At 39.1% G+C, this 25,138-nt stretch overlaps 1 protein-coding gene across 1 annotated transcript in view; it reads right to left on the reverse strand.

The window, feature by feature from the left end:
• Positions 1–1,312: 1,312 nt before the first annotated feature.
• The window catches only part of LOC149839452 (uncharacterized), an 82,568-nt gene continuing 58,742 nt past the window's right edge, over positions 1,313–25,138 (reverse strand). The window contains exons 3-9 of the mRNA XM_090002557.1: positions 5,045–5,137; positions 4,788–4,970; positions 4,597–4,699; positions 4,194–4,376; positions 2,484–3,826; positions 1,856–2,397; positions 1,313–1,774 (exon numbers count right to left, since the gene is read on the reverse strand). Of these exons, the coding sequence (XP_089858683.1) occupies positions 1,720–1,774; positions 1,856–2,397; positions 2,484–3,826; positions 4,194–4,376; positions 4,597–4,699; positions 4,788–4,970; positions 5,045–5,137 (2,502 nt within the window). The 3' untranslated portion in view covers positions 1,313–1,719. The remainder of the gene's footprint in view (positions 1,775–1,855; positions 2,398–2,483; positions 3,827–4,193; positions 4,377–4,596; positions 4,700–4,787; positions 4,971–5,044; positions 5,138–25,138) is intronic.

A 25,138-nucleotide genomic window follows, 5' to 3' on the forward strand; every position in this document is an offset into this window, starting at 1 on the left:
TGCATCTTTCACATGGACAACTCTTTCTACCAACCTCTTTTCTGCAAAATCTATAGCCATGTAAAATTCAAACCCAGTCTCGACTATACACCGTTAGACCTAGTTTGAATTAAGACCTACTGCTTCAAATTCAAATCAATCATTATCCAGCCTGTACTATCTGAAGAACACCTAATATGCGTGGAGCAGGGCTTCAAACACTTAATTTCAGATCATATTCATTTTGAGGTTATGTTACCGACCAGGTGCACCTATGTCAATCATGTATACAAGTCTATATTCACCTAGATCCATTTGTAATATTTTTTTCACTCATTGGAATGCATACCAGCGTGCATCAAAATCCAATTTGGATGTGGTCGTATGTGCTTGACTTATGTGAGCATTTCGTTGGGTTTCTAAGCTCATGGCATTGTGTATGGGCTGGTCAGGTAGCATGCCCCATATCCAATCAGGCAAAGAGTGATTGAGATTGTTATGGAAGGCCCCAACATGTTCCGCACCAGACTTCTATGCGTGATTTGGGATTTGGGATCGGATAGTTTACCCAAACAAAATCTTGTAATCTTGGGGGGGGGGGGGGGGTGATACCTTGGGCCTGGCATTTACTCATGCACTGAGCTACACTGGAGAAATTTTTGTGGTTGGGGGAAAGAGCAGGGAAGGGGGGGAGAGAGAGGATGGAATGACCAATCGATGATTGAACCACACATTACCACCACCTCTTTTTTCTCCATGTTTACTGGCTTGCAAAGGTTGAAAGTTCCATTTGAGCAAAAAGAAAACAGGAGGAAGGGATCTTCCGTTTTCCCCATGTTCCCTAGCATGCAAGCTTTGTAAAGTTTCAGCACCAACAGGCCTACAGCTCCATGCAGCCACGTTTGATGGATGAATACATTTCCTGGCTCCGGGCTGAAGGTGGATTTTCCAGGGACTACCATTGCTCCTGTAAGTTTTCTTGCCCACAGCTCATTAATCAAAGATGGAAGAATTGTTCATCGTTCTCGATCCATTTCCTTCAGATCATTACTTCCATGCATCCAAAGCACTATCCTTGCATGCCAATTGGTGACCTCCTAATCCAAAGTCATTTGATATCAGACTGAAGTTCCCCTCTTCCTTCCCAAACAAACAACCAGGGTCGAAACTCGTGTTTCAATGAAATTCACAACACTGACCCATCCAACACTAGGTTCAGACCAAGAAATCATCTGCATGGAAACCAACCACAACACTGGATCATCCAGGAATGCAATTTGTCATGTCCAACATGTTTTCAGTGCACCTGCCTGCAGCCATTCAAGAAACAGAGGGCCAAAACATGAAATATTTTTAAGCAGGAACTCTTATGCAATTGCAATAGAGCATGATGTACAAAGATCAAATCAACAATAACAGGGGAATCCCATTCAAAGATCCTATCAATGTTGCAACTGGCCATTTTTTTTCTTCTGTGTATTGGGTGGAACCGTGGAAGCACTCTAATATCATTTGCAACATGTATGCTGGCCGCCCACTAAAAAGGGAAGGGGAAAAAGATGGGCTTTCAATAGAAAAACTAATCTGTAGTCACTATAATGACAACAGAAAGGGAAAAAATCAGGCAAACATGTACAATACCGCCCCTTCCACTACTATACAGTTTAAAACCGGGCTAAGCTCCGACTTTGTTAGTGCTTGCTGTTTTCCTTTTTCTATAGGACACCTTCCTAGATGCACTCAAACAGAAAGAGGTGGGAAGTCTTCATCCTTCAGATGGTACGACTGTGGGGCCCTGCATTTTTCGATTAGCAAATGTCAACTGGCAATAAGGTAACACTTGACAGTGAACCAGTAAAACAGATTGCACACTTACTTTTCCTGGCTCACACCATGTACTGGTCTCTGTGCAGATGGCATTGGCAACATAGCCCCAGAAGCTGCAGTATATACAGAGCTCAGTCCTTGTTTTCTGTTCTGTTCTCGTTGTGGAGAACTCCAAGGCAGAGACCCTAAAGAACCAAACTCAAGCCCCTCAGTGGACGGAGACAGTCCATTTGTACTGGGAGAATGCCTCATAATTGGCCTACCACTTGGGATTTCTAAAGGTGCCAACTTGCCACGGCCACTACTGAAAGGATAAACTTGCTCTGTTGCTGGTGATGCCAGTTTTGGCCAGCCAGTGTTATTGGGGACAAGTGCAGGATAGGATGGTTTTGACACTTCCTGTCGGGAGGGCTCATTATTGCCCCTTTCCTGCAATCCTGCATCAATACCCCGCTGTCCACTTGAGTTGACATCAGTGGCAGCCATAGTAGCACGCCCATAATTACGAGGTCTCTGGGATGATATGTGGTTAGACATGACATGATGTCTACCTCTACCTGGGGACTGCCTCTCCTTGTACATACGTTGATCCTGTATAAGCCTAAAATGTCAGAAATTAAAGGAATCAACAGAAACATGTTGACGGTTACTCCCAAATTTTCAGAAATATAACATACCATGTTGGGGAAGTATGTCCCAGTTCCTCTAGCCTTTGGCAAATCTTCAATGTTGAAGCCACCAGAAATTATAGGTGGGTTCATATGATAATAATTTCCAGTGGTAGAGAACGGAAGACCAGGCATTGCTCCATTTGCAGACACATACATGTGCTTTGATTGGGAAGGCCGATGAATGCCTTCGTATGCCTGTCTGTTGTGAAGATAGGAACTTGATACTGCAGGGAAAGGAAGGACAGGCCCAAGCAAGGTAGACTCATAGCACCAACGGCCACATGCTAGACTTTGCATATGGCTGTCAATATCACCAGTGAGGTCTGACAAATGGTTGACAGCCTCATAATTTCCACCAGCTCCAATCCTAAGACCAGCATCTAACATGTCACTGGTACTTTCAGAAGGAACCATGCCAGTGGAAATTGCCTGTGACTGGCCAGTCTGGCGTACATCTTCCACTGGGTAGGAAATCAAATCATGGAGCAAATAACCATATGAACTCTCATTGCTTCTACAAGATTGAGGTGCATCACCGGTTACAGATACACTCTTCTGTGTGTCCTCTGAAAAAAGTTGAACTCGATCATTGGATGCTTGCTGCCAAGAAGGCACCTTCTTTTCAAATATATCGGAGGTGCAAACTTCTGACTGATCAATATGGGCAACCGCCATCTTTCCAGGATATGTATTTGACCGAGAAAATCGAAGATGGGGCACCTCAGAAATTCTTCCAGATGATGAAGTACATGGCTCATGACCAGACCCTATATTGGTCTCTTTTCTAAAACCTAGAACCATAATTCTGTTGCTGGCAAGATCTTTCGCATCTCCTGTCAGACGGCTTCCTGAAACAATGGCCCCTTCAACAGATGCATCACCCTCTGATCTCATGGTGTTGTAACCCATCTTGTAACTGCTTCGGGACACATTTTGTACATTGAAGTTCTTTGACCCTCTTTGAAGCTTAGCACCATGATGGTCTTCCATGTCTTCCATCCTAAGGCTAGCAGTGTCCTCACATAAAGAATTGCAATAATCAGTCACCTGTTCAGCTGCTGTGCCAGTACTTTCAACAGAGATTGTTTTTGAGAACCTTTGGTCCTCCATAGATCCCTCAGCATCAAAGTTCGACGAAGCTCTGATTGTGCTAACACCAAGTGATGCTGCTTCAAGAAAAATGGGACTAGGATCTTGCACATCTGGTCGTTGCCCACTTCCATGTCGATCCAATGTGTTCATAAAGAACTTATCAAGTTCCTCTGCAATATCTTCCTCTGAAGAAAGAAGAATCCGCCCAAGCTTTTTGGCACCATATGAGAATGCACTACGGATCCTGAAAAAATTTCCTGTGCAAGAAATGGACAATACATCAAAAGGTGACCACTTTACATGATAAAAGGTACTAAGAAAAGGTTCACTTGTTATTCCAAGCTTTCTGAGGTGAACCTTCTGGAGATAAAGCAACGAAACAGTAAAAGACTCCCAATTCAAGATGACCAAATGAATACACTAAGCCATCAAGTATGTGACACCACTCAGCATCACGTCAGGTAAGATCCAAACACTTCTTGATAAAAAACAGTTATGGCTTCAGTTGCATGTCTAGAAACTCAGCCTATCTTGATTTGAGTATGGCATTTACAGGTAATCGCAGAAGAATTACATACAAAAAAAGAAAAGGATACGCAATGAAACAGAAAAAGAGTTGCTGACCTCTGCTGACACTGCGCCCAAGATTGTTGTTTTCTTTCAAAGGATCAACTATGTTCAGATGCTTTAAAGGAAATGAGCGTGAGCTCTCAGACATTTTGGTTGGAACTGAATAAATTTCCATGCAGTTTCTAAGAAATTCTTTGCTAAGCAATAAATCAATCCCATCTGTTTCTGGTACCTCCACTGCAAATAAAGATCAAAATCTTGTAAAAGACAATTAAGAAAGAAACTGATCAGATCATCCATAATTGACACACCCATAATTTCTAGAACCAAACATATCATGTTTCTAGATAGAAGATATACAAGGCAGATAGCACAAAACAAACCCAAACTAATTCATAATTCTTACAGCCTTAGTGGTGTGTAGAATACAAGCACACATTTGTAGACCATTTCTTACCTGTCATTTCTGGAAGAGCAGATATTGGAACAGGACCATTCAAACTGACACAATAGTTATCCCAATCAAACTTGCTAAAATAGTACAGAAACCTGTATAGAACCTGCCAAATGATGCAAGTTCAGTAAATACTACTGCATAGATAAGCTACCTTCAGTGAATCAATTGTAGTCTCTCATAAGTTGCTTTACCTCCAAAGGGCCATGTAGGGAGGAATGGAAACAATGGAAAATGTATAGAACCAGTGTTTCCAATGCATACGTGGAAATAAGACCATGGTGTGCACCAAGAATGCGGCTCTCATAATAACACCAAGCTTTAATCAATATGATACTTCGCTTGAATAAATGGTCTTTAGCAATCATCCAATCAACCTGGGTAAGCAACACACTATCAAGTGCCTGAATGTCAAATTAGACATCACGAGTAAAAGTCTCACAATTCTTGCCTGCTCAAGAAAACAGAGAGTACAAAGTCCTCCCAACTGATTAAAGGAGATGTCCACAACAATGTTCTGGACAAGGCACTTAACTAGCTTGACCTGAAAACAGAAACGACAAGGAATCAAGTGATGTTGTGACAAGTAATACATGTAAATCTTGGAAACAGGTTCAGTAACATGCACCATTTGAAACTAGAAACATATAATACAACCAAATAGGTAGCAATTATCAATGTTCAACTCCTTCAAAATCAGATAGGGAAATTGAAGGACAGCAGGATTAAATTCAAATTCCTTTTTCCTCTTGAATCCCAAAAGAAAGACATGTATCAAAATCAGAGATAATAATGCATGTCTAGGAGGAAGAACTTGAGGATCATTATTTTGCTGATTGTAAGTTCTGTTAAGAATATCTACAAGAACCCTTCAAGGAGTGATTGCATAGAAGCTGTCTATCATCCACATGGAACCCCCCCCCCCAGTGAGTTGATATGCTTAATCATTTCCTACTTGAAAATATACAAATAAATCATCCTATATACCTGTTTTAGACCTTGCACCTCTAGGCAATATAAAGGTAAAATCTTTGAAGATAAAAAAAAATAGAAGAAGCATTAGCTGTCTCTGCCAGATCTGTAACTCAAATCAAGCCAATTTTTTGCTGAAATCACATGTTAACCGCTATGTCACAGGGATTCGGCTAGCAGGGTGTCGCACCCGCGTCGACGCGACTCGACGTGGGTGCGGGTGTGGCACCGGGTGCGGTCAACCCGATCCTGGTTGCGTTGACCGCACCCAGGGTCATTTCGGTCCATTTTTGTTTGGATTTTTTTTTTTAAAAAAAGAATTGCCCTACGAAATGGGCTGCAGAATTTAAAAAAAAAAATCTGCTGACAGCTGCTTGCTGCTGCTGCTCTTGTTTTATAAAGGGGCACTTGTGTCCACAAAATCTGACGAGCTTTGTTGGCATCCCATGCTATTCCTGCCTCCAAACAATTAATTCACAGCGTTGGAAAACATATTGTTAACTTGGAAATGATGATCCATCTTCCTCAAAAATTAAAACCAAAATTCAAGAGCCTTTTGAAGTCTTTATGCTTCAACCAACCAGATCCTTTTTCGTCAAGGATTTTCTCTCTCCATAATAAATGATAATGGTGGTGGTAGAGCCTTGGTGGCTATTAGTATTCACTTTTCTCCTGACGAGATGGGTGCTCTAGCCGTAGCCTTGTGTAGACCTCTATTTTCCACATGTCGAATCCAATAAATTTCTTTTAGCTGTCATCTGTGTGCAACTGTATATAAAATGAAATTTGAAGAACCCTAGGCAGTGGTGTGGCAGTGGCGCTGTAGGCCCCGTGAAGACTCTCTCCAACAAACCACGTCAAACCTTTCGCTTATATTTTTTTTCCTAAAGACCAGGGAGTTTCAGACATGATTGAATCATGACAGTCAGCAGAACGCAGCAGGCTGGGTCGATCAGATTGACAATCCTTTATGTTCATCAATTTTGTCCCGTTGAGCTAAAGTACACAACAAGCAGAACGTAGGTAACAAGTCTTCAAACAAACACACCAGCAAAAAACACTGAACCCCGACCCGCGCCGGGGGAACCCCTTCTCTCTCTCTCTCTCTCTCTCTCTCTCTCTATATATATATATATATATATATATATATATATATATATATATATATATTACATTTTTTTCCCTGTCGCACCCCCGCACCCGGGTTTTTTGGAAGTGCCGAATCCCCGCACCCGCACCCGCACCCGCACCCATGTGACATATTGTTAAGTGTCCATTGCAGATCATGAATGCAGTAAATGGTCAAGAAAGACATGGCAGAAGGAGAAATTGTTCATTGGAAATCCAAAACCATTGAGGTTATCCTTCTGGATGGATTACTTTTTGCCTGCTTGCTTTAACAATTCTCTCAACAGCTGTGTAAATTTTTTTAAGTGTCGAGTTAATTTAAAGATAAAAAGAGAATAGAGTATGGGCTGAGTGGTGCTTGTAAAAAAATGGTAGTGAAGATGGCTTGCAAGAAGGTAGGCATGGAGAGAATTCATGACAAGTATAAATGTGCCACACATGTAATACCTAAGAAATAAATACAAGTGGTTCTTATATAGCGCAACTGCTAAATCTTGAGCAAATAATGGTTCCAAAGGAGATTTGGTTGGAGCCCAAGAGTGCAATTCATCTAATTATGCAGTTAATGAAGATGAGCAATTACATGATTTGTCAAGAGGACTAAGGCTCTGTTTGGGAGCCATAATTGGGAGTGGTGACGGGGGATTCACAGAATCCCAGCCATCTCTGTCGATTGAGTAATCATTTTGGGAGGGGAGACAGAGATGGGAGGGTCATTAGGAGCGAAAATGGCATTATAAATGGGCAGATTTCAACAATGCCCTCATGAGGATGTTTTTGCAAAATCCACCAATTTATGTAGTAGCATCATCCTTCCACCAATGCTTGCAACACTTTAATTGTGAAGGATAGAAAAGGAAGTTGGAAACCTGAATCACTTTCACAATATATAGCCACTTTATGCTGATTCAACCTTCTCAAAGGCTTGACAGCATCATTATGCCCTATGGATCGCTACCCAAATGCTGGAAAAGGAACAACAAACTCTTTCCTTTCCCTTCTAAAATCGGCCCTATACATTTTTGTCCTTCCAGCTATGGATCACTATTGAGAGACAACCGTTGTAGTCTAAACTGTTCCCATCCAAGTGCATAATTCAGATCTGAAAACAGGAAAAGTTCTTGGAAACAATTGCTCAAAGACAACCATCACTCAAAAAAGTCTAATACGCCTGAATCTTTTCAAAGAACAGAGCGGTTTGAGTTATGGCATATGAAGATAGATGATTTTCTCCTCTAAACCTAATAAAAGGTGTCCTAATGTGGTCAATTATTTGAAACTAAAATTGTTTTCTTACATGACACTCGTCACAGACTTAAACAGCATAAAAGCTCTTTTGTTGAAACTCATTTAGTAGCAAACCATTTGATCTTGCTCATTTTTTGTCTGAGGCATCATAAGTACATACATACATAGATATAAATAATATTGTATTTTATTTGTATTACTTATACGTATATTTATTATATTTGTGTGTATACAAATGTGCACTGAAATAGAAGAATTCCCCTTACACCAATAGGGCAATTACCTTTAGAGTAATGACAATCAGCACTATCCATCTTCCCTCCACTCAATAAAATGGTGTAGCCAAAAGGGAAGAACATTTAAATAAACTATTATTTGCATATTATACAATGTGCATGTATGGCAGCAACGAGAAATACCAGCATCAACATGTTTAACCGGGTATTTTGAAGTACTCAAAATACCCGTCTAACATAGTATTACAAATAAAATAAGCATTAGAAAAATTTGAGCAAGCACACATACGCGCATGTGTGTGCATGCGCGCACACACATTATTCCTTTTCTATATTTTAAAGTTTAAACTTATTTTGCTTCTCCCTTATTATTTTCTCTACATGTTAAAAGCTTCTATCCCTTATTTACATTTTGCAAATAGAAAATGATCTAAATCTGTTATGTTGACATTATTGTAATTTCTTTATTTTCTAAATTTCAACTAACGAGATTTTTCAAAGATTCATCAAAAAAGTAACAACCTGAGATGGTGCCTCACTGAGAACCTGAGATATAGCTGAGACCAATAGATGTGACTAAGATATGTGTGTGTATGTGAATACATGTGTACATACCAAAATGAACTTTGAACAAAACATCTATTAAAATATTATAAAACTATACAAGTGCCGAATATAGAACATAGGCTTGTTATATGCTTTTTTAGTAGTTTCTGATCTTTATTTTGAAATCTATGTGCACTTATGATGGATACCGTTAACTGCCATAAAGTACAAATATAATTTTAGGTACTTTTGCACATCGCTATTGTAAAAGGGAAAGTCAGACTTAACTTTGTAAAGAATAACATCTTCATGAATTATAAATACAAAACGAAATACTTTGTTCCCATCAGGTCAGAAGCAAGATCCCAACTTAGTTAGAAATATCAAATTGCACTTTTAAAGTTTTCGATCAATCAGGGAAATGCCTAATCTGCTTTTTGGATTTCTCACTGGATCTTCAATCCAATCAAAAAATCACTGGTGTATTGTGATCCAATTAGCATAATATATGCCTTTTTCACAGAAAGTGAAGTACCACTGGTGTGCTTACTTTACCAGAGACAGGTCTTAGAATTGTCTCCCAGATTGTACACATAAAATTTCTGTCATCATAATTTCTACATTTAAAGATAACCCATCGGGCCGGCGCGGTAGCCCACAGGCCAGTCTGAGCCCGGCCCACGTATATAACGGGCCAGGTTTCGGCCTAGTACCTAGCGGGCCTGGGCCTAAAATCATGGCCCAAACCCAGCCCATGGCAGGCCGGGTCGGCTTGGCCCATCGGGCTGCCGGGCCGGTTGCCCACCCCTAATTGCAGGTGTCATCAGTACAATCATTATTGAGCCGTGACCTTGGTTCCAAACCAGGGAAAATCCAATTGGATCCTGACCCGGGTAGACTTCTTATTTTATATTGTTGTTTTGTTCATGTTTTAGCGCTTCATGTATAATGTTTATTATGTGACTGACCTGGCTGGAGATGAAGGTAAAATTCTAAAAATGATCCTTTTATGAGAAAGTGACGTGAGAGGAGAGAGGCTCTGATGACTGCAAAAGAAAACCCAATTAGGGTCTGCAATTTTCTCTTCTCATTAAGTATGCATAGGTACAGATTTTAGGGTACGAAAATACCCATTAAATAGTATACTAAAATTACAACATGCCATTAATGAGCATGTGTTTTAATAAGCAAGACAAGTTGGGTTTGGATCCTGAGATCCAGACCCGATCGTGAATGACGTCTTTTCACCCTCCCTCAAGTTGTACATGGTTTTGAACCATGAACAACTTGCCTTTTAACAACCAAAATCTGTCCTTGATAAGTCCTTTTGTAAACAAGTCAACAACTTGATCAGCAGTCTGAATGTATTCTGGTTCAATTTCCTTTTTTTCGACCTTCTGTCTGACAAAATGTTGATCAATTTCAATATGCTTGGCACGACTGTGGTAGATGAGATTGAATGACATGTTGATAGCACTTTAATTGTCACACAAGAGCGCTTTTGGAAATCGATTCTACTACTTCAGTCAACAGGTGTCTAATCCATGTTACTTCAGACGTAGCCGTAGCCGTTGCCATTGCCATTGATCTATATTCAGCTTCTGTGCTCGACCTAGCTATAGCCTTTTGTTTTCTACTGCTCCAGGAGACAAGATTTAGGCCAATAAAAATACAGTATCCTGAGACTGACCTACGCTCATCTGGATCTCCTGCCCAATCTACATCTGTATAAGTAAAAAGTTCATGCATGTGATGGCCATGCATACTCTTTCTGTACAGAAGACCATCTCGAATAGTTCCTTTCAAATATCGAAGAATGTGTTTAACAGCTTCCATATGCCCAAGATGTGGTTCATGCATGAACTGAGATACCTGATTGACAGAATAGACAATGTCAGGCCGAGTAAAGGTAAGATATTGAAGCATTCCTACTATCCAGTGATATCATGTAGGATCTCCATACAAATCTCCATCTTGGGAACTGAGTTTCCGATGATGTACACGGGGTGTGCTTAGAGGCTTGCAATTAGTCATACCTGCCTTGCTAAGAACATCAACGGTATACTTATGTTGAGTAAGTGTCATGCCTTCAAGAATCCTGTCAACTTCTACTCCAAGAAAGTATTGCAGTTTACCAAGATCCTTCATCTTGAATCTATGATTCAGAAGTTCTTTAACCTATTCAATATGCTCATTAGAGTTACCTGTAATGATAATGTCATCAACATATATCAATAACAGAGTAACTATATCTTTGCATTTGAATATGAAAAGAGAATAGTCAAGAAAAGACCGAAAAAAGCCATATTTTTCTACTTCAAGCGAAAAACTGTCAAACCAAGATCGAGATGCTTGCTTTAGGCTATATATTGCTCTCTTTAACCTGCACATGTATTCTTTAGAGTTCCCTTCTGCATACCCAGTGGGTTGCTCTATGTATACTTTCTCCTTCAGTGTTTCATGTAGAAACGCATTTTTCACATCCAGTTGGCTGAGAGTCCACTGGTGCTCAACAGCCAATGATAGAATGATGCGGATAGTGCCCATTTTAACGACCGAACTGAAAGTCTCATCATAGTATAGTCCTTGCTCTTGTGTGAAGCCTTTGGAAACCAGCCTAGCCTTGTATCGCTCGATAGTACCGTCTAGCTTATATTTTATCTTATACACCCACTTTGACCCAACCACATTTCGATCGTGTGGTCTGAGAACAATATCTCAAGTGCCACATTCATGAAGAACCTTCATTTCTTCGTTCATAGCTTCAATCCATCTCTTAGAATTTATTGCTTGATAAAATGTTGTAGATTGATCTTCCTTGCCCAAAGAAGCTAAGAAGAGTTGAAAATCCATCGTAAAATTCTCATAACTAACCCACCTATCAATTGGATGTCGAGATTGGGTAGACCTTCTGTGAACAGGTGATTGCATGGAAACAGAAGGAGAATTTTGCTCCTGATTAGAGCTGAGGGGTATCTCCTTTTCATGTCGAGAGTAAACAATGCCTTTATACCTTTCTGGGGCCGATAGTGACTCAAAAATCACACTTTCCTGAGTTCTTTGCTCAGCAGTAGGTACATTTTCCTCATCTCTTTGATGACATTCAGAGGAACTATTCGAAAAGGGTCTTGACGCTGACCTGTGCAAGAGAGAAGAGAACGAGATATTGGAAGAAGAGTCTGCAGAGAAAAGGTGTCAGATCCTCTGCGTCTTCCATTCTATTGAGTATATATTCAATATACAATTCTAAGGTACGAAAATACCCTCTTATGACATCTTAAATTACATTGCATAGAAATTGGATCTTGACTCAATCCGGTACATGAATCGGGTCGGGTCCTACATATACATAATTTGGGTCCAAGACCCAATGACGACTTCTTTTCAGCCTCCCTCAAGTTGTGCATGATCTTGGACCATGAACAACTTGCCTTTCAGAAACCAAAATCTGTCCTTTGTCAACCCTTTGGTGAAAATGTCAACTTGTTTTTCAGTTCGTACATACATGGGCTCAATCTCTTTTTCTTCAACCTTTTTCCTAACAAAATGTTGATCTATCTCAATATGCTTTGCTCGACTATGATGAATGGGATTGAAGGACATATTGATAGCACTTTGATTGTCACACAGTAGCAGTGACCGAGCAATCGGTTCTCCAATTTTTGTTAGGAGATGTCTTATCCATGTAGCCTCAGCAGTGGCAGCAGCCATCGATCTGTATTCAGCCTCAGTGCTCGACCTAGCAACCGCCTTTTGTTTTCTACTACTCCAAGATACCAAGTTCAAACCAATGAAGCTGCAATAACCAGATACTGATCGTCGTTCATCTGGATCACTCGCCCAATCAGCATCAGCATAAATAATGATTTCATGACCGCCGCCGGGATCTAATTCACTTTTCTTGTATATCAGTCCATCACCAATTGTACCCTTCAGATAACGAAGTATTCGTTTGACTGCCTCCATATGCGATGTATGAGGTTCATGCATAAACTGAGACACCTGATTGACCGAATATACTATATCAGGTCTAGTGAAGGTCAGGTATTGCAGCATGCCGACTATGCTACGATACTTAGTGGGATCTCCATATATATCCCCTTCTTTAGAACTCAGTTTCTGATGGATGACACTTGGAGTTGCTAACGGCTTACAATCTTTCATGCTTGCCCTGCTGAGAATGTCCAACGTGTATTTGTGTTGAGTAAGTGTGAGTGCATCACATCTTTTATCAACTTCCACTCCAAGAAAATATCGCAGCTCCCCTAAATCTTTCATTTTGAATATCTGATTTAACAACTTCTTTACTTCCTCAATATGAGCTTTGCAGTTCCCTGTGATGATGATATCATCTACATATATCAATAGAAGAGTAGTGACATCTCGTTCATTATGAATGAATAACGAATGATTCAGAAAGGACTGAGAGAAGTCGTGCCTTTGTATCTCCAGCGAAAAACTCTCAAACCAGGAACGAGAAGCTTGTTTCAATCCATAGAGTGCCCTTTCTAGCTTGCATACATACTGCTTGGCGTCTCGTTCTGTATACCCAGTGGGTTGTTCCATGTAGACTTCCTCTTTTAAATCCCCATGTAAAAATGCATTTTTTACATCTAACTGGCTCAATGTCCATCCATGTTCAATGGCTAGAGTCAACACAATACGAATGGTTCCCATCTTAACAACAGAACTGAAAGTTTCATCGAAGTCTTGTCCTTGTTCTTGTGTAAATCCCTTGGCAACAAGTCTAGCTTTATACCTTTCAATGCTCCTATCTAGTTTATACTTTATTTTGTATACCCATTTTGACCCAACGACATTTCTATCTAGTGGTCTAGGCACAATCTCCCATGTTCCACATTCATGTAGGGCTTCCATTTCTTCATTCATTGCTTCAACCCATCTTCTAGAACTTGCAGCTTGATAGAACATGAGAGGCTCATCCTCTTTATTTATGGGCGTCAAGAATAGCTGAAAATCTAATGAAAATTTTTTATAGCTTACCCACCTGTCAAGTGGATGTCGAGTCTGTGAGGATCTTCTGATATCCAGTGTCTTTGGAGCGAGACCAGGAGGACCCGTATCTGTACAAGAAGTGGGTGATGGCTCTTTCTCACGTCGGGTGTACACAACACCCTTATACCTTATTGGCTCCAGGTTTTGTGTGACAATCTCTTTTATTTGAGTCGCATTTGTTGATTCTTCATATATCTCCTTCTGACTACAGTCTGCTGGGCAGTCTTCCTTAGCATTTGAGAAGAGTTCTGAATTTAACCATGGATAGTATAACTCGACACTAGGACTTGAGTTAACAACATGAAGGCTTGAATTAGTCGGCTGATCATCAAAATTCATTTTGTCAAAAACTACATTTCTCGATATTTTGACGCGTTTGCTCAATGGATCATAGCACCTATATCCTTTATAGTCTTCAGCATATCCCACAAACCTGAACTTTAAGGCTTTGTCTTGAAACTTATGTTTCAATGTCTAACGCCCCGAAATTTTTAACCCAAAATTTGAAGATTTTTTTTTATATAACAGCGGAAACAAGAAGTAAAAATAGGGCTAAGCATTTCGAGACATTACGGCGGAGAGAAAACCCAACACATTTATTTCATTTCAATATCAATGAAAATCATCAGAGTTAAAATCATAAAAGGAAACCCAAGCGATCCCTGGAACAATAAATCCAAAAATCTCGATCTGATGCCTCATCCCGCAACCGCTCATAAACCCTATTCTTTACCTGAAAATAGTAAATTGATTGGAATTAGACTACCACGTCTAAGTAGAAAAACTGTAACTCTTAATGCAGGTACATCATGAGTCTAGTATGTGATGTGGGTGTCAAGTGTAAATGTTTAGTATATACAATAGCACGTAAACCAACAACAGTAATCAACAGTCATTCACATGAGTAGGTAGAACATGGTATGCAACATTAATAAGCAAGTGAGGTAAGTATGCAACAGCAATAACAATAACATACATACCTTTTATGTAATAGTTCAATCATCTCATATTTACCCATTTCAGGATTTCAGTTCATTTCAAATTCAAAATATAGAGCATGCTGAAAGAATATGCAAATGTCCCTTTTATAAATCCACTCACTGTGATACCTAACTGTTCTAAATAGTGTTTGTATTATCTTATCCCGCGGGTACACACGGGCCAAGGCAACCATCACAGAAGAGAACGTTCGGGGATATATTATTCAAGGGTATTTTATTAACCCGAACATTCTAACTGAGACTGAAAATCCTAAAGGAGCGGCCAGTGACCGAGAGAATCCCCCAAAGGCCAAAACCAAAACAGGATATTTGGGATCCAACAATGAAGATCCAAATAGGTCATCCAAGATCCAATTACGAATAAATAATTAAAACAATAAAATATTCGTGTATCACCTTAATGACTTAAAAATCTAAATTTATTTATCTGATAAAAATCGTGGGTATTACATCCTTTCCCCCTAAAAAGAATTTCGTCCTCGAAATTTCATTGTAAAAATGTCGTAGAGATCGTAGTCCGTGGGAGTTGTTATCGACAAGGATGCACATATATGTGCAAGCTCCCAACATATATCCCAACATATAAGGAGCAGGACAACGCACAATGAGTTTCTAAGAGACGTTTGGAGCTAAAAGTCGGTTTCGTCAAAAAAAAAAAATCATACATGATTCTTTTGATGGCGAAAACGTACTAAATAACAGGAAAGTCTTAACCTAAGACAATTATAGTGTATGTTCACTACTTCATACTTGTTTAGTCACAACTGATAGACACGACGTGCTATTCCTTTAGCGTGTTCTTGATTATTGGGTGGAGTTTTCTTTATTTTATCAAAATCACATCGTTGTTTGTTGTCCTCGCTATTTCTAACAGACCTTTTGTCCTGAATAACCTTCACTTATTCCTAATTCTCAAGGTTTTGCGTGGCCAGTTGTCACCTGTCATAACCTTGCTCAAGATGTTATTCTCAAAATGGTATCATCTTTTCACAGAACACCCAAACATATCCTCAAATCAAGGTCTAGAATCTCTCAAAGAGTGGCCCTTCTATTCACACAAGACGCAAACATGTCATTATATCAAGATTTAAAATCAATATTGATCTAGTTCTGCTATAACTAAAGCCAAATCTATTGATCTCTAATAGGCTATATCAATTAATCTCAGCAGATTCTCCTAATTTGACATGACTCTTTGTTAATTAAAGATTAACAAGATCCACGTTGGATCACCCGGTCTGGAGAATGCACGACCTCACAAGGAATTTCCGTCCTAGATGGTATACCCGGTCTTGGACAATACACTTCCTCACAGGAATTTACCGTCTTTGCAGTTGCCCGGTCTTGGACAATGTACTACCTCACGGAGATCTACCGCTCTAGACGGATTACCTGATATTGGTCAAACATACCCTCACAGTGAATCCTTAATGGAAAAGGTCCTCAATAGGTGACAAAATAGTGATACTACAAATTACTGCTCTCAAAGTCGGTAGCCACCAATATGGCCACAAGCATATATATCCTCAATATGCATCATTACTTCATTTGGCACATAAATCATAAAATTACACCTTTCACCATTATGGTTCCATGAATCATAGTTCACTATTGAACTAAAGCATATATCGCATGATTTCAAAATTTCAGATCACGTGGCCTTTCAATTATATGATATAAAAGCATATTATCCTATACCCCATATCATTTCCACTCAGAGCATTTCATTTTCCAAATCTAGCCTCGAAGCATGAGTTCTATACCATGTGCTCATCTATATATCGAGAATCAACTAAACCTCAAGATACTTAACTTCTACGTAGTTCGAGTTATGCAGATAGGATTTCAATCATATATGTATCTGAGACATTCAGATCATTTTACGTGCATTTATAATTCTTACATCATATCACATTCGATTATTTTAACGTGAAACGCACGCACATATCTACTAAGAAATTTAGTCAAACCTCCATAATACACACATCAATCATGATAAATCCATTCAGACAGTCATAATACAATCATCTACAGAGAAACTATGTAGGTGTGATACATCATTTACCTAGTAGGTCGATACTAATGATTTGCATGTGTGATAAGTCAACAAACTAAAAGTTAATCATTTGTAGACGTGGTGTATCATTCCCTAATAAGTCAAAATTAATCAATTGTAGGCGTGAATTCACCTATATACTAATATGAGAATCACAATAAAAGGACAGGAATTATGATAAATAACAAAACAAAATAACTCATACTCACAGAGCGTTTGCAGGGTGTGCCACGACCGTGATCTTTGATTTATTGTTCCCAAGCTCTGATACCATTTGTAACGCCCCGAAATTTTTAACCCAAAATTTGAAGATTTTTTTTTTTTATATATAACGAAAACAAGAAGTAAAAATAGGGCTAAGCATTTCGAGACATTACGGCGGAGAGAAAACCCAACACATTTATTTCATTTCAATATCAATGAAAATCATCAGAGTTAAAATCATAAAAGGAAACCCAAGCGATCCCTGGAACAATAAATCCAAAAATCTCGATCTGATGCCTCATCCCGCAACCGCTCATAAACCCTATTCTTTACCTGAAAATAGTAAATTGATTGGAATTAGACTACCACGTCTAAGTAGAAAAACTGTAACTCTTAATGCAGGTACATCATGAGTCTAGTATGTGATGTGGGTGTCAAGTGTAAATGTTTAGTATATACAATAGCACGTAAACCAACAACAGTAATCAACAGTCATTCACATGAGTAGGTAGAACATGGTATGCAACATTAATAAGCAAGTGAGGTAAGTATGCAACAACAATAACAATAACATACATACCTTTTATGTAATAGTTCAATCATCTCATATTTACCCATTTCAGGATTTCAGTTCATTTCAAATTCAAAATATAGAGCATGCTGAAAGAATATGCAAATGTCCCTTTTATAAATCCACTCACTGTGATACCTAACTGTTCTAAATAGTGTTTGTATTATCTTATCCCGCGGGTACACACGGGCCAAGGCAACCATCACAGAAGAGAACGTTCGGGGATATATTATTCAAGGGTATTTTATTAACCCGAACATTCTAACTGAGACTGAAAATCCTAAGGGAGCGGCCAGTGACCGAGAGAATCCCCCAAAGGCCAAAACCAAAACAGGATATTTGGGATCCAACAATGAAGATCCAAATAGGTCATCCAAGATCCAATTACGAATAAATAATTAAAACAATAAAATATTCGTGTATCACCTTAATGACTTAAAAATCTAAATTTATTTATCTGATAAAAATCGTGGGTATTACACAATGAGCTGTCAATGTGAACATAGCAAATAGACCCAAACACACGTAATTCATGATAATCGGGTTGAATGCCAAATAGAGAAAAATAAGGTGACTTATTTTCTAAAATGATCATGGGCAGTCGATTTATCACATGAACCGTGGAGTGAAAAGCTTTAGTCCATAGAGCTACAGGAAGATTGCTCCCGTGCATCATACTCATTGCACTCTCAACAATATGTCGATGCTTCCTCTCAGCAATCCCATTTTGTTGAGGTGTACGTGGGCAAGACACTCTTCTCTTTATCCCATTATGTTGAAGAAAACTAACAAAGTCAATAGAGGAGAATTCACCTCCTGCATCACATTGGAAATTGAGAATGTTGGTAGAGAAGTGGTTTTCAACAAATGAATGAAATTTCTGAAACAATCCACAAACTTTTGATTTGTGCTTCATGAAAAATATCCAAGTATAGTGTGAGTAACTATCAACAAAAATAAGGTAATATTTATTGCCAGAAGGAGAAACAATCAGGGTAGGACCCCAGACATCAGAACATATGACCTCAAAGGGCCTTGAAGCTCTCCTATTAATGGAATTGAATGGCAAAACATGACTCTTACATAAATGACAACTAGAACACTTTATATCAATGACTTCTGAACTCAGACTGGACTTAGGAATGAGATTATTCGAGACAAGCTTTTCAATAAAATGATGACCACAATGACCCAGACGACTATGCCAAAGTCTTGGCTTATTACATTCAGAAATGACAAACATAAAATCAGAAGGAGCAAGAGATTGGTGTTGGTGAGGCTTCAAGGATGAACAGGTAGAATGAATAGAGGAAGGATCTTCTTGAAAGACGTACATATTGCCCCATCTTTTTCCCTCAGTGAATGTCTTCCTCGTGTGAAGATCCTTAACATAAACAGAAGAGGGAGTAAATTCAACTAAAGCATTAACATCATCAACAAGTTTTGAGACAGAAACAATGTTCTTCTGAATATTAGGAGCATGAATAACCTTTGAAAGATTAAGAGAGGACTTGGACATGGGTATAATGGCATTTCCAATATGTGAGATGGAGTGATGTGAACCATCTCACGTGACTATGCTATTCTTACCAACATAAGGAGTGAGATTCAAGAGTTTACCCGCATCACCCGTGACATGAGTCGCTGCTCCAGAGTCGACGTACCAAGTGCCTTTATCATTTTGCTTCATATTCAACCCTGTCAAGGTTGCCAACAACAACTCTTTCACTTCTCTATCCCTCCTAGCCTCTGCTTGTGGAGCTTCTCCCTCGTTTTGAGAGTTGAACCAACAATTTGCTTTAATATGCCCTTTCTTATTACATAAAAAGCAGGTGGGAATAGGCCTTTGTCCTTGTATATTGGGCGTAGGGAGTATACCACGACCCCCAAAGTTATTTCTCCCTTGTCCTCCCTTTCCTCGAAAGAAATTTCCTCTACCTTTACCATAAGTCATCCCTGTGGCCAGCACGTCTTGGGTTCCTGAATACCCATGAGTATCATCAGAAGATCCTTTCAGAGTCATTTCATATTGTAACAGCTTTGCACGAAGGTCTTCAAACTTTGGAAGCTTTGGGAGACACAATAAAGTCGTCGTCAGAACATAATAGTCTGGCCCCAGTCCACTCAAGGCTTGCTGCACCTTATCTTTATCAGTGACTAGACATCCCACAATGGCCAGCTGATCCGTGATGCCTTTCATTTTATTCAGGTATTTCATAATAGACATTGATTTTTTCTTCAACATTTGAAATTCTCGCTTGAGAAACATGATTCTCGCCTCAGAGATCTGCGAATATGTCTGAACTAGCTTGTCCCACAGCTCTTTAGCAGAGCAATCGTCAGGAATGGCTACAAGTACCTCCGGTGAGAGTGTTGAAGTGATGTATGCCACTAACGATTGATCCCTTTTTATCCAAGCAAGATATTCTGGATTTTTGAGAAGAATAGTAGATTGCGCCTCTTTATCGTCCGTGTTTTCTTGCGAAATGAATTCTGGCGGTGGTGAGACCGATCCATCCAGATAACCAGAGAGGTCCTGACTCCTTATAAAAGGAACAATCTGCCTTTTCCAGGTCAAGAAGTTGGTATTATTCAATTTTTCAGATACTAATTGGCCAAGAAAATTGGAGGAAAGTCCTGACTGTGGATGTGGTGAATCCATTTGAAAGCTTGGGAGAAGAGAGGACTTGGACTGAGAAATTAATGTATGGACTAGAGATATTTTGTTTAACTTTGATAAGGAAAGAGATAATATGCAGATAGGGAATGAAAGCAAATGATTAAATATATGATTTCAAAACTGTGTATGAGAGACGGTGAATCTGAAACAATATTCAGATACAAAGGATGAATGGGAAAGGTTCGTGCAAACAAAAAGGGGCGATATGAAATAAAAAAAAATAGAAAAGAGAGACAAACAGGGGAGACTTGGTTCAGCTTTGTTTAGATTGACGTGATGCAGGTGATTAGAAAGAAGAAACGAGAGCAGAAGAACCACCGTGACTGAGCAGGTCACATGAGAGAAAGGAAAATAACAAAACTTGGTTCGGCTTTAGCGTGAAGAAAGATGACAGCAGGAAACAAAACACAAAATGCAATATCAGATCTGGATGGGTTTCAGGTGCACGTTAAAATAACTTGACAGAAAAAAAAAGAGATTTTGTCGACAGATGGCAACGTTGGAGAATAGTAGAATAACTTGAAAGGAGAAAGAGGAGTAGGGTGACATGTCGACGAGGAGAAGGGGTCCGCTCTTCATGATGATGGTAGTGAGATTTAGAGTAGGGTGAACTGTCAACGAGGAGAAGGGGTCGATTCTTCACGATAATGGAGCAGAGTCTCCAGTAGGGTGACCTGACGACGAGGAGAAGGGGTCGGCTCTTCACGATGATGGAACAGGTGGTCCAGACTGCTCTTCACGCCAGGAAGTTATGTTGGCTCTGATACCATGTTCGAAAAGGGTCTTCACGCTGACCTGTGCAAGAGAGAAGAGAACGAGATATTGGAAGAAGAGTCTGCAGAGAAAAGGTGTCAGATCCTCTGCGTCTTCCATTCTATTGAGTATATATTCAATATACAATTCTAGGGTACGAAAATACCCTCTAATGACATCTTAAATTACATTGCATAGAAATTGGATCTTGTCCCAATCCGGTACATGAAACGGGTAGGGTCCTACATATACATAAGTTGGGTCCAAGACCCAATGACGACTTCTTTTCAGGAACAACCATCATCAATACTAGAAAAGAGATCTGAGTTCAGCCAAGGATGATAAACTTCAATTTCAGGAGGAGTGATGGCATTATGACCAAAATTTGATTCGTTAAACACAACATTTCTGGATATTTTGATGCGCTTGCTTATAGGATCATAGCACCTGTAGCCTTTGTAATCATCAGCGTACCCAACGAATCTGCACTTTAAGGCCTTATCCTGAAACTTATGCCGCATTGACCTGTCAACATGAACATAACATACACACCCGAATACACGCAAATCATGATAACTTGGATGCACACCATGTAAAGAGAAATAGGGTGATTTATTTTCCAAGATGTTCATGGGCAATCGATTTATAACAGACTGTTGTATGAAAGGCTTTTGTCCAGAAGGCAACTGAAAGATTACTATCATGCATCATGCTCATTGCACTCTCGACAATATGGTGATGCTTGCGCTCAGCAATCCCATTCTGTTGAGGTGTATAAGGGCAAGACACCTGCCTACTTATCCCATTTGTCTGGAAGAAACTAATAGTCATTTGAAGAGAATTCACCCCCTCCATCACATTGGAAACAAATGATATTTTCAGAGAATTGATTTTGAACAAAGGAATGAAAGTTCTGAAATAACTTAAAGGTTTCAGATTTATTTTTCATAAAGAAGATCCATGTATATCAAGAAAAATTATCAACAAAGATGAGATAATATCTAGTGCCAAACATGGAAGGAACTGAAGTTGGGCCCCAAACATCAGAACATATAATCTCAAATGGTCTTGAAGCTCTTTTATTAATGAAATGAAAAGGAAGAACATGACTCTTACACCGAAGACAACTAAAACATTTTTTATTCTCGACACTTAAATTTTGACAAGACTTGGGAATAAGACTACTTGAAACAAGTTTATCAATAAAATGACTACTACAATGACCTAGACGACCATGCCAAAGATTCGGCTCAATACATTCAGAAAGATTAAAAACACTGTCAAGAGTAGCTGAAGATGATGACGTGAGCTTCAAGGTGGAATCAGCAAACTGAGCACGAGAGGAAGGATTCTCTTGGAACACATACATATTTCCTTATCGTTTTCCTTCAACGAATGTTTCTTTCATGTGAAGGTCCTTAACACAAACAGAGAAAGGAGTAAACTCAACTGAAGCATTAATGTCATCTACAAGCTTAGAGATAGAAACAATATTTTTTTTTATATTAGGAGCATGGATGACATTAGAAAGAGCAAGAGAAGAGTTGGACATAGGAATTTCAAAATTTTCAATGTGCGAAATATGGTGGTGAGACCTATCTCCAGTGACTATACTATTTCTACCAACATAAGGGACAAGATTTAGGAGCTTACCAGCATCACCAGTGACATGAGTGGCTACACCAGAATCAACATACCAAGTGCCTTGATCATTCTATTTGATATTTAATTCAGCCAAGGCAAATAATAACAGTTCTTTGACTTCTCCACTATTTTTCAATGTATATGTTCCCTTTCTTGTTTCCAATTGCTTTCCTCTATTCTGCGGGTTAAACTAGCAATTTGCCTTTATGTGACCCTTTTTGTTGCAGAGAAAGCAGGTAGGTATTGTCCTTTGCCTTTGCAGATTAGGAAGTATACTGGGAGTAGGTAAAATTCCATGAGCTCCTTGTCCATTCTTCTCTTGACCTCCTCTTTCTTGAGATTCATACCTGCTACGTCCTCGACCATAGGTGACTCCTGTGGCAAGAACGTTGTGAGCTCCAATGGGATTATGATTACCTTCAGAGAATCCTTTCAAGGTCATCTCATACTGTAAGAGTTTAGCACGAAGATCTTCAAATGTAGGTAAGTCGGGCAAACACGGCAAGGAAGTAACCATCATATAATAATCGGGTCCCAGCCCGCTCAAAGTTTGTTGCACCATATCTTTGTCACTGACCGCGCAACCCATGATGGCCAACTGATCTGTGATGGTTTTCATTTTGTTTAAGTATTCCATGACAGTCATGGAGTCCTTTCTCACCATTTGAAACTCTTTCTTTAAATATAAAACTCTAGCATGAGAAACTTGAGAATATGTCTGAACAAGACGTTGCCATAACTACATAGTTGTGCAGTCATCTGGGATTGCCACAAACACCTCATGTGACAGGGTGGAAGTGATGTAGGCAACCAAAGTCTGATCTCGCTTCATCCAAGATATATACTCTGGATTTCTAACAAAAGTAATGGAAGTGTCACCCTCCCCAGTCTTGCCATCTTGTGATATGAACTCTGGAGAAACAGAAATAGAGTCATCTAGATGTCCAGAAAGATCCTGACTTATTATAAATGGGATGATTTGTCTTTTTCAGGTGAGAAAATTGGAGTTCAGTTTTTCATATACGAGTTGACTAAAAAAGTTGGAAAAGAGACCAGATTGAGAAGAAGAAAAAGAATCCATAGATGATTGAAGGCGGAAGCAAGACTCAGAAATAAAAGAAGTCAGAAACAATATGTAATTTCAGAGTACTCGAAACTCGACTGCCTTTTTTTTTTTACAACAGACCCGAGACAGAAACTGAAGTTATGCAGTAAACTGATCTGAATAAAGATCAGTCAATGAAATGTAAAACAGAAACACATTATTTGGATGTAACGTGTTTTTCTTTCCAAAAAATGCAAAGAGCGTAATATGATTTTTGGATGTAACGTTATTCTAAAATGTAGAGAAAAGAATCTGATATTTTACTCAGATTTGACCTTACTTTTCTGAGAAAAATGAGGAACAACTTATGAAATCACGCAAACAAATTTTAGAGTAAACAGCATGAGAAGGAAAAGAACAACGTCAAACAGGATAAGAACAAATAACAGCGGCAAACAAAGTATTTCTTTCCAGATGCAGATTCTAGAATAAGAAAAGATGCAGATTTTAGAATAAGAAGAATGGCGATTAAACAGTGTAACGATTAGATGTGGAAAGAGAGAGATTAGATGCAGACTTAAGGAATAAAAGTGCAGATTTTAGAGATAGGGAAAAACAAAATACGTTGGCTGAAGAAAAAAAATTCTGCAGAGTGTGTTGGCTGAGAGATTCAATAGATTCAAGAAGAATAAGAAAGGAAATACCTTGGAAGAAGACGTTGGAGAGAGGATCTCGGCTCTGATACCATGTGAGAAAGTGACGTTAGAGGAGAGAAGCTTTGATGACTGCAGAAGAAAACCCAATTAGGGTCTGCGATTTCCATTTCTCATTAAGTATGCATAGGTACAGATTTTAGGGTACGAAAATACCCATTACATAGTATGCTAAAATTACAATATGCCATTAATGAGCATGTGTTTTAATAAACAAGACGAGTTGGGTTTGGATCCTGAGATCCAGACCCGATCGTGAATGACGTCTTTTCACCCTTATCATGGAAAAAATAGAATAATAACTAGGGGTGGTACTACTCATCCCATCACTCATATTGAAAATGTGTGTTTCTTTATATGGTTGTGATCATCTTAAGTTGTCCAATATCCTATTTGTTCCCAACATTAAAAAGAATCTTATTTCGGTCTCTAAGCTTGTTGATGATACCAACTCATGTGTTGTTTTCAATCCTTCTTCTGTCTGTGTCAGGAATCTTCACATGGGGAGCGCATTCATTGAAGGAAAACGGATGGGCAACAAGTATGTGTTTGTCGAAGATCCATCGATCAATGTTGTCGGTCATTCTTCAAAGCTATCATTGGAGTCATTGTATCTTCTTAGTCAGTCAGTGTCGTCAAATAATTTCAGTGTCTAGCATAATTGTTTAGATCATTGTAGTTTTCCTTTTGTTGAAAGACTTGTCTCCAGTAATTTAGTTCCCAAGTCAAGTT

The sequence above is a fragment of the Nuphar pumila genome, chromosome 4 (assembly GCF_984573655.1).
Source record: "Nuphar pumila chromosome 4, dmNupPumi1.hap1.1, whole genome shotgun sequence".
Lineage (NCBI taxonomy): Eukaryota > Viridiplantae > Streptophyta > Magnoliopsida > Nymphaeales > Nymphaeaceae > Nuphar > Nuphar pumila.